General features: G+C 43.9%; 1 protein-coding gene across 1 annotated transcript in view; it reads right to left on the bottom strand.

Moving 5' to 3' along the window:
* TFEB (transcription factor EB) overlaps positions 1 to 14,162 on the bottom strand; it is a 109,770-nt gene that overhangs the window by 32,974 nt on the left and 62,634 nt on the right. Inside the window, exons 3-5 of the mRNA XM_068269505.1 lie at positions 12,856 to 13,110; positions 11,670 to 11,750; positions 9,351 to 9,471 (exon numbers count right to left, since the gene is read on the bottom strand). Of these exons, the coding sequence (XP_068125606.1) occupies positions 9,351 to 9,471; positions 11,670 to 11,750; positions 12,856 to 13,110 (457 nt within the window). The remainder of the gene's footprint in view (positions 1 to 9,350; positions 9,472 to 11,669; positions 11,751 to 12,855; positions 13,111 to 14,162) is intronic.

Below are 14,162 nucleotides of genomic sequence, written 5' to 3'. Positions count from 1 at the left end.
CCTCTTGGTACCTCTACAACTATATGTTGTGTGTGTGTGTGTATATTGTTTCATGGTGGATGTGTGTGTGTGTATATATATATCTGTATTGTTTCATGGTGGATGTGTGTGTGTGTGTATATATATATCTGTATTGTTTCATGGTGGATGTGTGTGTGTGTGTATATATATATCTGTATTGTTTCATGGTGGATGTGTGTGTGTGTATATATCTCTATTGTTTCATGGTGAGTGTGTATATATCTGTATTGTTTCAGTGTGTGTGTGTGTGTGTGTGTGTGTGTGTGTGTGTGTGTGTGTGTGTGTGTGTGTGTGTGTGTGTGTGTGTGTGTGTGTGTGTGTGTGTGTGTGTGTGTGTGTGTGTGTGTGTGTGTGTGTGTGTGTGTGTGTGTGTGTGTGTTTTCAGAGTGGTAATAAGCAGGCCAGGCATACAATGGAGATTTGAAGACAGTTGGATGGGAACAGAATATGGGTGTCAATTGAAGATGGTAATATATAGGGTAACATTGGTGGCGTTCTGATCAATATTCAACCACATTTCTGCTGAAATTGAATGTGTGGCGGTAGAAGATGTTAAACAGGATGAATTTGGAAGCGTTGGAAAAGCAAAACAAAACTTAGCTCCATTTTGGATACACCAACCATAGGAAAAGACAGACAAGTACTGTATATACGCAATATAAAGCCCTCCTCCGCGGCGAAATTCCCCCCCTCCCTCCCCCGGAGATCCGAGGCTGCACAGGAACGGATCTGTCCTGTGCAGCCTCTAACAGGCTCCTGCCTGTCATGTGACAGTGATCCCCGGCCGCTGATTGGCCGGGGATCGCTGATCTGGTACAACGCTGCTACTGTTAGCAGCGTTTTACAAATGTAAACAAAGCGGATTATTTCCGCTTGTGTTTACACTTAGCTTGCGACGATCGGCAGCCCGCAGGCTATTCACGGAGCCCCCCGCCGTGAATTGACAGGATGCAGCCGCTCGCGCGAGCGGCTGCTTCCTGATTAATTAGCCTGCAGCCGGCTACGCAGAACTGCATCGCTGGTCCTGCAGCTGCCACTTTGCCGACGCGCGTTATGAGTGCGCGGTCGGCAAGTGGTTAAAATAACTTAAGCATTTTACAATTGAAAAGGTAACTTAAAGTTGGTGAAAAAGTACAATCAAAATTATTTTGAGTATTTTATTGCTTTCTGGTAGTTTAAAAGGCATTTTATGACAGTGTGAAAATATTACTTTGGTGTAAACTCAGGAGAAAAAGTGAATTGCATATGGGTTGCATAAGGGCCAGTGGGTTTTATGGAGTTGGAAAGGGTTCCTTGTGTGACATGGGAGAAAAGGTAGCAGCATTTGGCACCATCCTTATTGCACTGTCCCTGTGAATGCCAGAAAAGGTACAGAATCTCATGCGGTTTGATTAAAAAACAAAACAAAAAAACACTAATAGGCAATAAGTTCTTGGGTGCACACAACTGCAAGTAATCTAATGTAATGAAGTACATTACATGGTATTAAAAACAAACAAAAATGTGACATACAAAAAAACCTTTAAAAAAACAAAAACATCCACTTCCCAATGTTTAATACTTAAAAGACAAACTTTTTCTTTTAAATAAGTTTATAAATGCCGTCATTGTTTACCCAGGTTTACATTCTGAAATTTATCAAAGTTGGCAAGATCTTTAGTTCTGTCAGTTGATCTTTGCTATATCTGTTTTGAACGCAAGTTGTGTATTTTAGTCCACATTGTGGAGCTCTGCACATCTATTGCAGGTAGTCAATTCGGGTGCAGCCTCTGTTTGGAAGCGCTGCCAATGTCTCCTGCTGTACAAAACTCATGAAAGTATACTTATGGCCAGCAGCATCCATGTGCTTCAATTTGCATTCGAATTATAGATTAGGACTAGTACATGATTTGCATCTGATTTGCATTCAAGGCATGTATTTAGCCCCTGTGGGGCTCTGCATACCTCTGTTGGTCTACAATTCAGTTGCAGCCTATGAGCGCTGTCATTTGTTTGATGTTTGTTTGAGAGAAATGTGTATAACCATTTTATGACTAGCAGCACTAGGAAAAAAATTGTGATTTTATCGTTAGACTAGCGGTAGGTCTTCCCCGAGAGGACCAGTCATCGCCGTGGGGAAGTCCATTAAGGAATAATTTGTGCACATATTTATACTGAAGCTAACGTCCTCCTTTGCTGTACCTGTTTTGAATGCAAGTTGTATATTTCAGTCCACATTGTGGAGCTCTACAAATCTATTTCGGGTAGTCAATTCGGGTGCAGCCTCTGTTTGGAAGCGCTGCCAATGTCTCCTGCTGTACAGATCTCTGTGGAATGTTTGGTTACTGAATGTTCTGAAGCCAGTAAAAAGTATATCTGGTCTCCAAGAATGCTCAGGGCTCCACATAGCTAATCAGTCTAGGATAAACATCCTAGACTAGGACTACCATTCAATATACAAGTAGGGTGGGACTACATTCAATATACAAGTAATATATATGTATAGGAAGTATTTCTAAAACCAGGAAAATTACCGTAAGGACCTTTTTCCACTGCCACGCGCAATTGCGCATGCAGCAATTTCCTTTTGCGTTATAGGCATCGGGAACGGAGTACGGCAACACTGACGACGTTTGAGAGGAGCCTCCTCTCTTTATCTAGTTAACAAACCCTCTAAATAAAAACATTCACAGCAGCCTTATATAGTGGTGGCTCCGCTAGGGAGTCAATCAAAAATCACCGGGACGCACTGTTGCCAACCAATCCCTTGTGAGCCTGCTTTCAAAATCCTTCAAAATCAAGTGGACATGATAAAGAGAGGTGGCGCCTCTCGAAACGTCGTCACTGCTTGCCCTATGTTGTATCCTACTATGCCTTAAATAAAAGAGGTTAATACAAACTTGAAGATGGTGCAGAGTTTCTTCTCTTCGCATTTCTGCTGCTGTTCCTGGGTACAGAGGAACACCGATCTGAGCACGTCACATTTGGATAGTTGGGTGCTGCCTACTATTTGGTTGTCCCACTAGTGGGAAATGAGCACTGATTTACATGTAAAATTGTGGTGCTCTTGCGACTGGCAAAATAACTGCGATCTGCTTTTTGAAACTGTTCGCAGCTAGGGCCTTAAATGTGGGTATCCTAAATAATTTACTGCCTTTTACTATATGCAACTGTGATGCCTCTTTAAAGGACTTACAAGGCGAAATTGCTATAAAAAAAAAATTAAATTACCTGCCTCATCTTTTATGGCACGGAGGACGCCGTCCGCGCCCTCCGTGCCGATCCGCCGGGTCCCCCCGTTCATTAGCCCCCCGGGCCGGCTGCCGACCCCACGGCCCGGGTTGGGCTCGCCTGCCTCTCGCAACATGGCCGCTTCCTCTGGCCGCGGCTGCGCAGTCTGCCTGGCCATGAGTGCGGCTGCACAGCTCTAGGGCCAACCCCCCTGATCCACGCTACGTAGCGTGGATCGGGGGGGTTGGCCCTAGAGCTGCGCAGCCGCTGAACAGCTGAGAGCAGAGCTGCGGCAAGGGACGTGTCATCTGAAATGGGCTGGAGGAGGCCCGGGGTAAGTAGAGCGGGGGACACTTAGTTTGCCTGATGACTCCTTTCACCTCCTGAGCGTTATGCCGAAATCTATTAGATTTAATGCCTGCCAAATGTGTTGCCTAAGACTAGGCTAGCTAGTATAGGTGGCCAGCGCCCCCAGATTGCCCCCGATCCAGCCACTTATACATTACCCAGCCTGAATCCAGCAATCGGTGCAGCCTCCCCGCACAGCTCCTGTCTTCTCTATGGGGAGGATCGTATATGACATCATCGACCCAATGCACAGTTCCGATCCTCCCGATAGAGAAGATTGGAGCTGCGCGCCGATCGCTGGAACCAGGCTGGGTAATGTATAAGCGGCTGGATTGGGGGGTGCCGGCCACCTATACTAGCTAGCCTAGTGCTAGCTATCACATTCGGCAGGAATTACATCTCATAGATTTCTCCTGCAGGACTCCTAAGGCTGCCAAAAGCTCTATAGCGGCAAGCCCGACACAGTGTCGGGAATACCGCTCAGGAGGTTAAGGCTTCTAGTGCTTGATGAAAAACGTATCACTCCAATATATCAACGTTCCAAGCTTATTAAAGAAAATCTGTAACTAAAAAAAAAAAGTTCCCCTAGGGGGTACTCACCTCGAGTGGGGAAGCCTCCGGATCCTATCGAGGCTTCCCCCGTCCTCCTGTGTCCCACGGCGCCAGGAATAAAGCTCCCCAAACGGCGGGGACGTAAATATTTACCTCTCTGCTCGGAGATAGGCAGAAATAGCCGATCGCTGCGCAAGTCTCCTGAGCCTGCGTAGTAGACAGAGATTGGCTATTTCCGCCTTTTTCCGAGCAGTAACAGCGCCACCGCTGGAGCCAGAAAAGGTAAATATTGCACAACCTGACAAATTGTCGCCTGTGCATTCTGTGGGCTGCAGCGAGACCGCCGTGGGACACAGGAGGACGGGGGAAGCCTTGATGGCATCCAGAGGCTTCACCCTGCTGAGGAGAGTACCCCCTAGGGGAACTTTTTTCGTTACAGAGTCTCTTTAACCTCCCCTTGCGCCCTAATATCTTCCTGGATGGGGGGGTTACCATACCGCAGAGAGATCTGCAGCAGCCCAGCACTTACAACCCTGGGAACCAGCGCTGCAGTTTTCCTTCCATCCTCCGGGTGGCACTGTAACCATGTAGTGAGATCGCAGTCTGTGGTCATGTCGACAAACGGCGATCTCAACTGAGGGATGCAGAGTTTCGGAGAACAGGAAGGAGAATGGCTACCAGCGCCTGGATACCCCGGTAGGCGAGTGAAAACGCCCACTGTGCGCTACTCTCTGCACAGTTTTGCCGGCAGCTACCTAGAGTCAAGTTCGTGGTTACCGCTTCTGGCTTGTTTTTTGCCCACCCCGAGCCTGACTCATGATAAACCACCAAGGAGGTCAAGGCCCGTACACAGGCTCAACCAACCGCCTGATTGTCACCTGATTTTGGTATGTTGGAGGACAATCAGACATGGGGATGTGTTGCAAACATCAAGACGACCAACTGATGATAGGCAGTTTGCCCGATCACGACTCACACAACTGTTGGGCTGATATAGTGCAGTTGGCCACATGTGTACAACATCGCTTGTTGTTTTGAATGTGGCCATGTGTGGTGTGTGGAAAATACAACACGTATCGACGGTTTGTCAAGAGGTTGGTCATGTCATGGTGTTGGTCGTGCATGTTGTTGGATGTGTGTACAAGCCTTTACAGCTGGATGATACACATGATCGGGTGATCCTCACAGATAACTACCGATGTAATCCTCACATTCAATACTGGTGAATGGACAGTTTATCAGGTATCAACAGGAGTCAAAAATTGTATATGCAATGTTAAATGAGCTAAAGCATATGATACTAAATCAAACAGCCAGATAAAATTCCAAAGATCAGTTATTTGCCTCTCATGGTGAATCTCTACATGCACATTTAAACATGTTCTGACTAAAAGGTAGCCATATAACCTGACGATTATGGGCACATTGGACAAATTTATCTCCAATCGAATTTGATTAGAGATAAATTAGTCTCTTTGTCGAAGCTGCCCATATATTACAGGCCGAATTCCGTCCGATTTCAGCATGTGTGTGCATTTATACATTACCTGACCGGAAGCAGCCTCCGCACATCCATCTCTCCGGGTTCTAACAGCCGCATACACCCCAGCGGCGCATAGCGTCTGACGTCAGACGCTATGCACCGCCAGTATGTATGCAGAACTTGGAGAGATGGACGGACACCGCGGAGGCTGCTACAGGATAGGTAATGTAATTAAAATGCACACACGGGGAACACATTTATACATTATGGCGGCAGAAGTGTCGTCGTTCGTTCCAAAATCGGCCACCATTCCGCCACACACCTTACCAACCAACTTCGGCCCAACATCTTGCAGCATGCTCAATTGACAATGCAACCAATTTTCGTGCCCGAAATTGGTCACTTTGTCGGTCGGGCATGTACTAGGCGGCACGGTTTTTCATCCAATTCGATTAGAATAAATCGAATTGGATGGTCGATTGGCCGCCAAGTCGCCAGATGTATGGCCAGAAGGATAAGTCTGGGTGTTGCCAGTGACACTAAAGCCATTATGTACTGATTATGTCTGGGTAGTGTCAGTGATGTCATATATAATTAGGCTGAACGGCAGCTATGACACTAAGCATAATTTAAGACTTTTAGTAAATTAGAATAATGGATAGAATATGAGATGCATCCTATTGCCTGCAGAGCAAATTTTGATTTAGAAAATGACCGATGTATAGGAATCCTTCTAAGGACTGGTTTGTACTGCAAGCGCTTTTCCACGCGACATAACTGAAGTGCGAGTGCACACACAGCATTACAGTAGCACACACAGCATTACAGTAGCAGAGCTTTTCAAATCACTGGCTCTTGTCGTGTGAACCAGCGCTGACTCAAATTCTGTTCTGTGCTCTGTATGACCCATCGATTTGTAATCTGAAACTGATGAGCTTCCTTCCTGTCCTCCGAATCCGAAACAGAGGAGATTTCTACTAATTCAACTTTGGACTTTAGATTTAATGTAAATAATTATTCTGCTAATTTTAAATAATATTTCCATGGTCAATGTTTACTTTACCATCTCTGGTCATGTATTGGTAAGCATAAAACACCGTTATATAAGAGAGAACAGAGGCGCCAAAAGGATAAAAGGGGTTTTAAAGGAGCTTAACCACCCTGGCGTTCTATTAAGATCGCCAGGGCGGCTGCGGGAGGGTTTTTTTTTTAATTAAAAAAAAACTATTTCATGCAGCCAACTGAAAGTTGGCTGCATGAAAGCCCACTAGATGGCGCTCCGGAGGCGTTCTTCTGATCGCCTCCGGCGGCCAAAAGTAACACGGAAGGCCGCAATGAGCGGCCTTCCGTGTTTTGCTTACTTCGTCGCCATGGCGACGAGCGGAGTGACGTCATGGACGTCAGCCGACGTCCACCGCCTCCGATCCAGCCCTTAGCGCTGGCCGGAACCTCTTTCGCCACTGCTCGCGGCGATCAGGCAGCACACGCGGCTGGCAAAGTGCCGGCTGCGTGTGCTGCACTTTATTTGAACAAAATCGGCCCAGCAGGGCCTGAGCGGCACCCTCTGGTGGTACTGGACGAGCTGAGCTCGTCCATACCGCTAAGGTGGTTAAAAGCCAAAACTTGGTAATTAGAGGAGGCAGTGGTGGACTTACCCCCTCCAAGCAGACACAACACGACTGTACATTCAGTCTATTTATTAACGAACTCCAGATAAAACAAAGCAACGCGTTTCACGGGTCAGCGCCCGCTTCCTCAGGCAATAGAAAAAGGAGTTACAGCATCTAGCAAAACAAACGACACTCAGCGCCTCTGCCTAAGAGGCGCTGAGTGTCGTTTGTTTTGCTAGATGCTGTAACTCCTTTTTCTATTGCCTGAGGAAGCGGGCGCTGACCCGTGAAACGCGTTGCTTTGTTTTATCTGGAGTTCGTTAATAAATAGACTGAATGTACAGTCGTGTTGTGCCTGCTTGAAGGGGGTAAGTCCACCACTGCCTCCTCTAATTACCAAGTTTTGGCTTTTAAGCTCCTTTAAAACCCCTTTTATCCTTTTGGCGCCTCTGTTCTCTCTTATATAATATTGTATCCACCCTTGGTGGAGGGTTGCGACCCTTTCTACTATCTACAGAGAGCGACTTCTTATTCCTGAGTGGGGTCAGGATAATCTCCCCACCTGCCTTTACAGTGGTTGCCTATTGGTGACCCATGTTTGTGAGTATAACAACTATTACTCTTTGTCATTACCCCCTTTGTCAATACATACTACACTATTGGGGCTCTTGGTGTTCCTCTGTTTATAAAACACCGTGCTCTTTACTGAAAAAAGAATTATCTGAACATTAAGTTAAAATTGCATAAGAAAGGTAAAATTGAGAACACAGCAGAGAGCCAAAAAGGATATATAACATATACAAACTGATAATGGGACAAAATAGCAGGCCTGTATGAGAGTTGATATAATAATAACAGTGAAACCTGCATAATGTTGAGCCACTAAACAAATAACTAACTCTGTCTGAACTCAGCCTGCCAACCCAGCCTGAAACTGTTACCATAATAATCATGCTAGATATGTTTGGGGATGGCTGGGAAACTCCCACACAGTCCTGCCTGTAGGCCAATTTGGCCTTTAGTTTCCACAATGTGAAGAGGAGATTGAACAGATTGATACGGAAGGGAAATTGAGGTTTTCTTTTCCTGTTTTGTTGTTGTTTTTGTTTGTTTGTTTTGTGTTTTTTTTTGGGGGGGGGGGGGAATCTTATATTGGTTATTGTCTTTGAGCATCTCAAACATGATAGGGGTCCTCAGCAGGATAGTACCAACTAATATTGCTCAGCAATTAATCACCTGACAAAGATGTTTAGCTCTGTACAGATGCTAGATTTTTTTTTGTTCCCCAAGAATATCATTTAAGGTTCTTAGGTGATGTACAGGTATCAGCCCAGCCATCAGTACAGGTATCTGCCTAGCTATCTGCTGTGCAAGGTAACTACATTATAATCATGAATGCCTCAGATTACTTATCTGTACCCAAATAGCATGTCTGTATGGCAACTATTGTTTCTGGAGAATCTGTATGCAGTTTTACTGTGTGTGAATATCCAAATGAAGGCCAGAATGATTTTCATCCCCATGCTGAATATTTCGTTTTACACTATGGACAATGCAGCAAACATGGGTGCGATTACATCTACTGCAGAAGCGATGAGACCATTTGGCAGGAATCTCTCTCAAAAGGAACACTTAAAGAGGAACTCCAGTGAAAATAATGTAATGAAAAAAGTGCTTCATTTTTACAATAATTATGTATAAATGATTAAGTCTGTGTTTGCCCATTGTAAAATCTTTTAAATCCCTGATTTATATTCTGACATTTATTACATGGTGACATTTTTACTGCTGGCAAGCTGCTGCTTGCTGTTTTGGCAGTTGGAAACAGCTGTAAACAACTATTTCCCACAAGGCAACAAGGTGCACAGACAGGAAAATGCCAGAAGTACCTCGGTACTCAGAGCTTCTTGTGGGAGGGGTTTCACCACAATATTAGTCATACAGCTCCCCCTGATGGTCTGTGAAAATGAATAGATTTCTCATGTAAAAGGGGGTATCAGCTACTGATTGGGATGAAGTTCAATTATTGGTCAGAGTTTCTCTTTAACATCTGTCTATTCACCTGACATCCATTCTCAGCTGTGTAACACAACATGAAATGGTTTACATAAATGCAATCTTCTTACCTGATATCTCCCTCTTTATGGGCAAGTCTGCTGGACATGAATTGCTGGTCATACCAACAACGGTGTCACTAAGGCGGGGGCTATCGCTGTAAAGGCCCAAGTGACTACTGGAAAATGGCAGCTGTGCAGAAAATAGAAGAGGAAATAACTGAGATTAGCTGACCAGGTATACTTCATGTAAAAGGTTTTATCATTTCTAGCAAACACATCAATATTTTATACTCTTTAAAAACAAATATAAAGAAAAAGGTGAGGTAGTTAAATACAAAAAATTGCCTTAGAAAAAACGTCTCCTCATGCCTTTTCACCATTTCTTCCAGGATGCCAGCTAGGTTCCTGAAGCTTAGCCTAGACAAAACTAAGCTGCTGATCTTTTCACCCTATGCTGCTGCACCCCTCCAAGACACAATTTACAACACAACCATTCGCCCTACCTCCTAGGCCTGTTGCCTGGGCATCACCCTGGACTCTGCCTCTTCCTTCATCCCCCCCCCCCCATCCAAAACGTCACCAAAGCCTGCAATTTCCACCTTGGTAATAACTCCAAGATCCGTCCCTTCCAGACACTACCAAGCTGCTCATTCATGCCCTCATCTCCTTCACTGATTACTGGAACTCCCTTTTGTCTGGCCACCCCCTGAACCCCATTGCTCCCTTCAATCAGTTATGAACGCGGCTGCCAGAAATCCATTTTTCTCACCGCTTAGTATCCACATACCCCTCAGTAAATCCCTGCACTGGCTCCCTAGATTCAGGATACGTTTCAAGATTCTATGCCTATAAATCTGTGCACAAAAAAAAAAAAAAAAAAATAAACACCAAAAACAAACCTTAACCTATCTACATCTTGGAGCTTGTTCACAGGTATATACCAGGCTGTCCCCTCTGGTGCTCAAACAACCTTCGTCTAACTGCCCCATGCATTTCCCACCCCAATGTGTGCCTGCAGGATTTCTTAAGCGCCACCCCCACCCTCCGAAACTGCATTCCACCACCCACCTGACTTGCCTCCTCCAACACATTCAAGCAAGCCCACAAAACCCACCTCTTCAAGATGGCCTATCCACCCCCTACTACACAGTAACTCTCTACTGAATACTTATTCTACAGCCTTCCCTAGAGTATCCATTACCCCCACCCTTAGATTGTAAGCTTTTGGCAGGCTCCTCCCTTCTCTAGTGTATTCTAGGTGATCATCAGTGCTGCGTAATATGTTGGCGCTTTATAAATACAATAAATAAATGTGCTTCTTTCTTATGACTACCTTGTACTTTTATTACTGGGCCTACCTAACCAGCCCAAACTCACATGATCATGTATTTTGTACAGTTTGCCTTGTATAACTTTGTCCTATGTTGTATAACCTTGTTACAACTGTCATCCTTTGTATAATTGTATGTATTGCCCAGCGCTGCATAATATGTTGGCACTTTATAAGTACAATTATTATTAATAACAACAACAATAACAGCAACTTCAACAGAAAACTAAGAGAAGATATGCCATATACTGTACATTTGTGGCTCTATTATCAGGCATTGTTCCCTTTAGTACTGTGTAGACAAGCTCAAATTAGCATTTCTTATAAACAGTCTCTTAAATCGACTCAGATTTTTCTCACTCCACCGCCATGCAAAATTTTACCACCTCTAATGTTATTTTTTCTTGCAACTGATGCATATTTCAAACAACCTCTCAGAATCTTGAGGAGATTTAGATCTGACATTAAGACAACCCTCCCCCACCCCCTTCCCCCCCCCCCCGTTGAGCAGCTGTCCCACTCTGAAAGATTGCTTATTGCAGGCTACTAGCCAGGAGCAATCTGCACTGGCCCAGTCAGCAAGCTTTGGGGGGGGGGGGGGGGGCTGGCAAAGCAGCACATACGGGGTGGCCCGGGAGGAACCCAAGGCACCTGTAAAGCTACAGAAAGCTGGGAGAAGCCCCCAGTAAAGTAAAATAGAACTTGTTCTCACTGTCTTAGGTTTGCTTTATACACTCTGGAAGAATAAAGAAAATCATAGTGGATTCGTAGATTGTAATATTTTTCTGGATAGGAAAGGTTACCTTCTTCCAAGAGCAAGGTGGTATAGTTTCTTTCTAATTGTATCCTCACATGCCTTGCCAGCAATAATAGCTATATGTACTTCTTGGTAACATATAATACAGTTCTAGCATTATTACAGTATCCTTTTTAAATGCCTCCCTTGATGTAGGCATGATGACACCACAGATGTCAACAACAGGAGCTAAAACAAACTAAACATTTAACAATTAAATAGGACAGGTACTCTCAACCCCAAGATGCTCTCATTATTTTACCGTATTTGGCATGGAGAGGGCAGGTTCAGTGCATCCATACATATCATCTAAGCTCATTAAGCTGTCGATGACATCATCCATCTGCAAAGAAGCAGCAGTAAATAAGAGGTATAAAAGAGAAACCTATTTTGCATTAAAATTTATTTCAGAAATCTATTTAATAATAAATACACAATTTTAGGCTGCTAAAATGTACAATAAAATCTATCTAATGTCAGTACCAACTGAGATTACTGCTCTTTTTGTGCAGACCTTTGCTTTGGTTTTCTAGAGTTTTATAAAATGAAAAATAAATGAAAAATGGTTGCACTGCTCGGATCAGTTACCCACCCTAGATAAAGCATATCCTGAGCTAAATTGATTTGTAAAGAAAACCCTTTAGCCTCATTCACAGTGGTGCATTGCTGCATAATGGCCGCTTTGTAACAGCGCATGTTAACAGGTACAGTGAAGCATAAACTTCATTGACTCTATGCAACACAATGCACCCGGTACGACATTTGTGTGTCATTTCAAACAACTTTCCACTGTTACTTGAATTACATTTTTTTTTTTTTTTTTTTTTTTTTACATACAAAAACAAGGATTAGCAGAAAAGTAAAAAATTACCCCCAGGTCAAGGTCACATGGGCATTTCCCTATTTAATAAAAACAAAAGTTTGCTTTCCTGAAACAGAAAGAATTTGCGATAATTCAGGTTGGAGTGAGCTCGAGATGTCTCCCAGGCACCACTGCTGAATATATGCAAATTAACCATTGTACCCTTAGAAGCTAAACACACCTCCAGAACCGCTGGAATGCAATGATGTGTCAGCTTGTTAATATGTACAGAGCCAAAATAATCCAACATGCATACAGACTGTTTCGGATTGTTTGATCCTCATCAGTGCATGGCATGGACTAATTTGGCTCTATGGAGTAGGGCTTGTAAATCCGAGAGGCACAGACTAACCAGCAAGCTCATGGTGACCCAGAACTCATTGGGGTGTGTAAGGGACTACAATGGTCCTAAAAGCCCCCTTAGTAAGATGTCCCTATTTAATGGTAGGATTCCCAGCCAGTGAACTTGCATCTACTAATAGAGCACAAAGCCAGCACTATTCAGCTAACAAATGTCCCTAGTGCCACCTTGCTAGCAACAGCCGCTAATTCCTGCAATTTCTAGGCTGTAAAGTACTGTACTCACTTCTCTCTCTGGATTAGAGCACAAGTTCATTCTTGCCAAGGGGCTGTTAGGGGCGCTGTTGCCTGTGGATGATGAAAGGCGGGGTGTTCGGTTTGCAGGCGATGGAGGAGCCGGTGGGGGTTTAGGTGACAACCTGAGTGGACTAAGATGAGAAGCAAATTTATTTCCATAAGTTTCCGAGAGATAATCCCGAACTTTCTTGTCTCGGGATTGCTGCAAGTGGTAAGAGGTTGGGTTCTCAAGATGTGTCTGCACCTGTTTAAAAAAGGAAGAAAAAAAATTACATATTATAAGAAGAACCTGGCTTACTTACTGGTAGTAAAGTTTCAAAGAGTACTCCCCAGCAACACCGAAAAAGAGAGGGTAAACCCCAAAACATGTTGTGTTTTGCAATCTATTTATATAAACGCAAGTGTATGAACGCCATTGGAGTGCCTCATTTGATTTATCTTTGATAAGCTAGGTAGTTGGGAGTCGATGACTATACACCCTTTGGTTACAGCCTCACCTTCATTTTTGCCCCACAGTCAAGGCAGGTTCCTTGCACTGTGGGGATATTAGCCATCTGATTCATACAGTGTTTGCAGGTCACACAAAAACATACTTGAGACAGCTTATAGAGAGCAAAGCAAATCAGGGATTTCATCACACCCCCTCAATACATATTTTCATAGACAAAACTGACTTTGGCTCAACCTCTAGGAAATCTTATTTTATTATTTGCTGATTGCAGCAGAATACATTAGTAAGGCTGGCAGAATGTTTTAGAGTCCCTCCCCTTCCTCGGATACTCAGCCATCTGATTGTAAAACTTCAATCATAGGAGTTTACATTACGGAGCACACCTCTCCACAGGAAATGAAAGGGCAGGCACAACCTTAACGTAGCATCAACCAATGCAATAATGCAAACATTGTAATAGTACATAGTAAATCATGTAAAATACCATAAATGAGAAGATCAAAATACATGAATATACAGTAAAAAGAAAACGTATGTGAATCCTTTGGAGTTATATGTATTTTTGCACAAATTGGTCATAAGATCTGATCTGATCTTCATCTAAGTCACAACAATGAACAATCATAGTCTGCTTAAACTAATGCCACACAAATAGTATGTGAGCCCCTAGACTAATGACATCTCCAAGAGCTAATTGGAGTGAGGTGTCAGCCAGCTGGAGTCCAATAATTGAGATGAGTTTGGGGGTGTTGGTTACAGCTGCCCTGCCCGATGCACAAAAAAACAAAACCAAAAAAAAAAACCACACACACCAGTTTTGGGTTTGCTTTTCCCAAGAAGCACTG

This window comes from Hyperolius riggenbachi, chromosome 2, assembly GCF_040937935.1.
Source record: "Hyperolius riggenbachi isolate aHypRig1 chromosome 2, aHypRig1.pri, whole genome shotgun sequence".
In the NCBI taxonomy this organism is placed as follows: Eukaryota; Metazoa; Chordata; class Amphibia; order Anura; family Hyperoliidae; genus Hyperolius; species Hyperolius riggenbachi.
The sequence above is the reverse complement of the archived record's forward strand: the minus strand, read 5'-3'. Positions and strand labels throughout refer to the sequence as shown.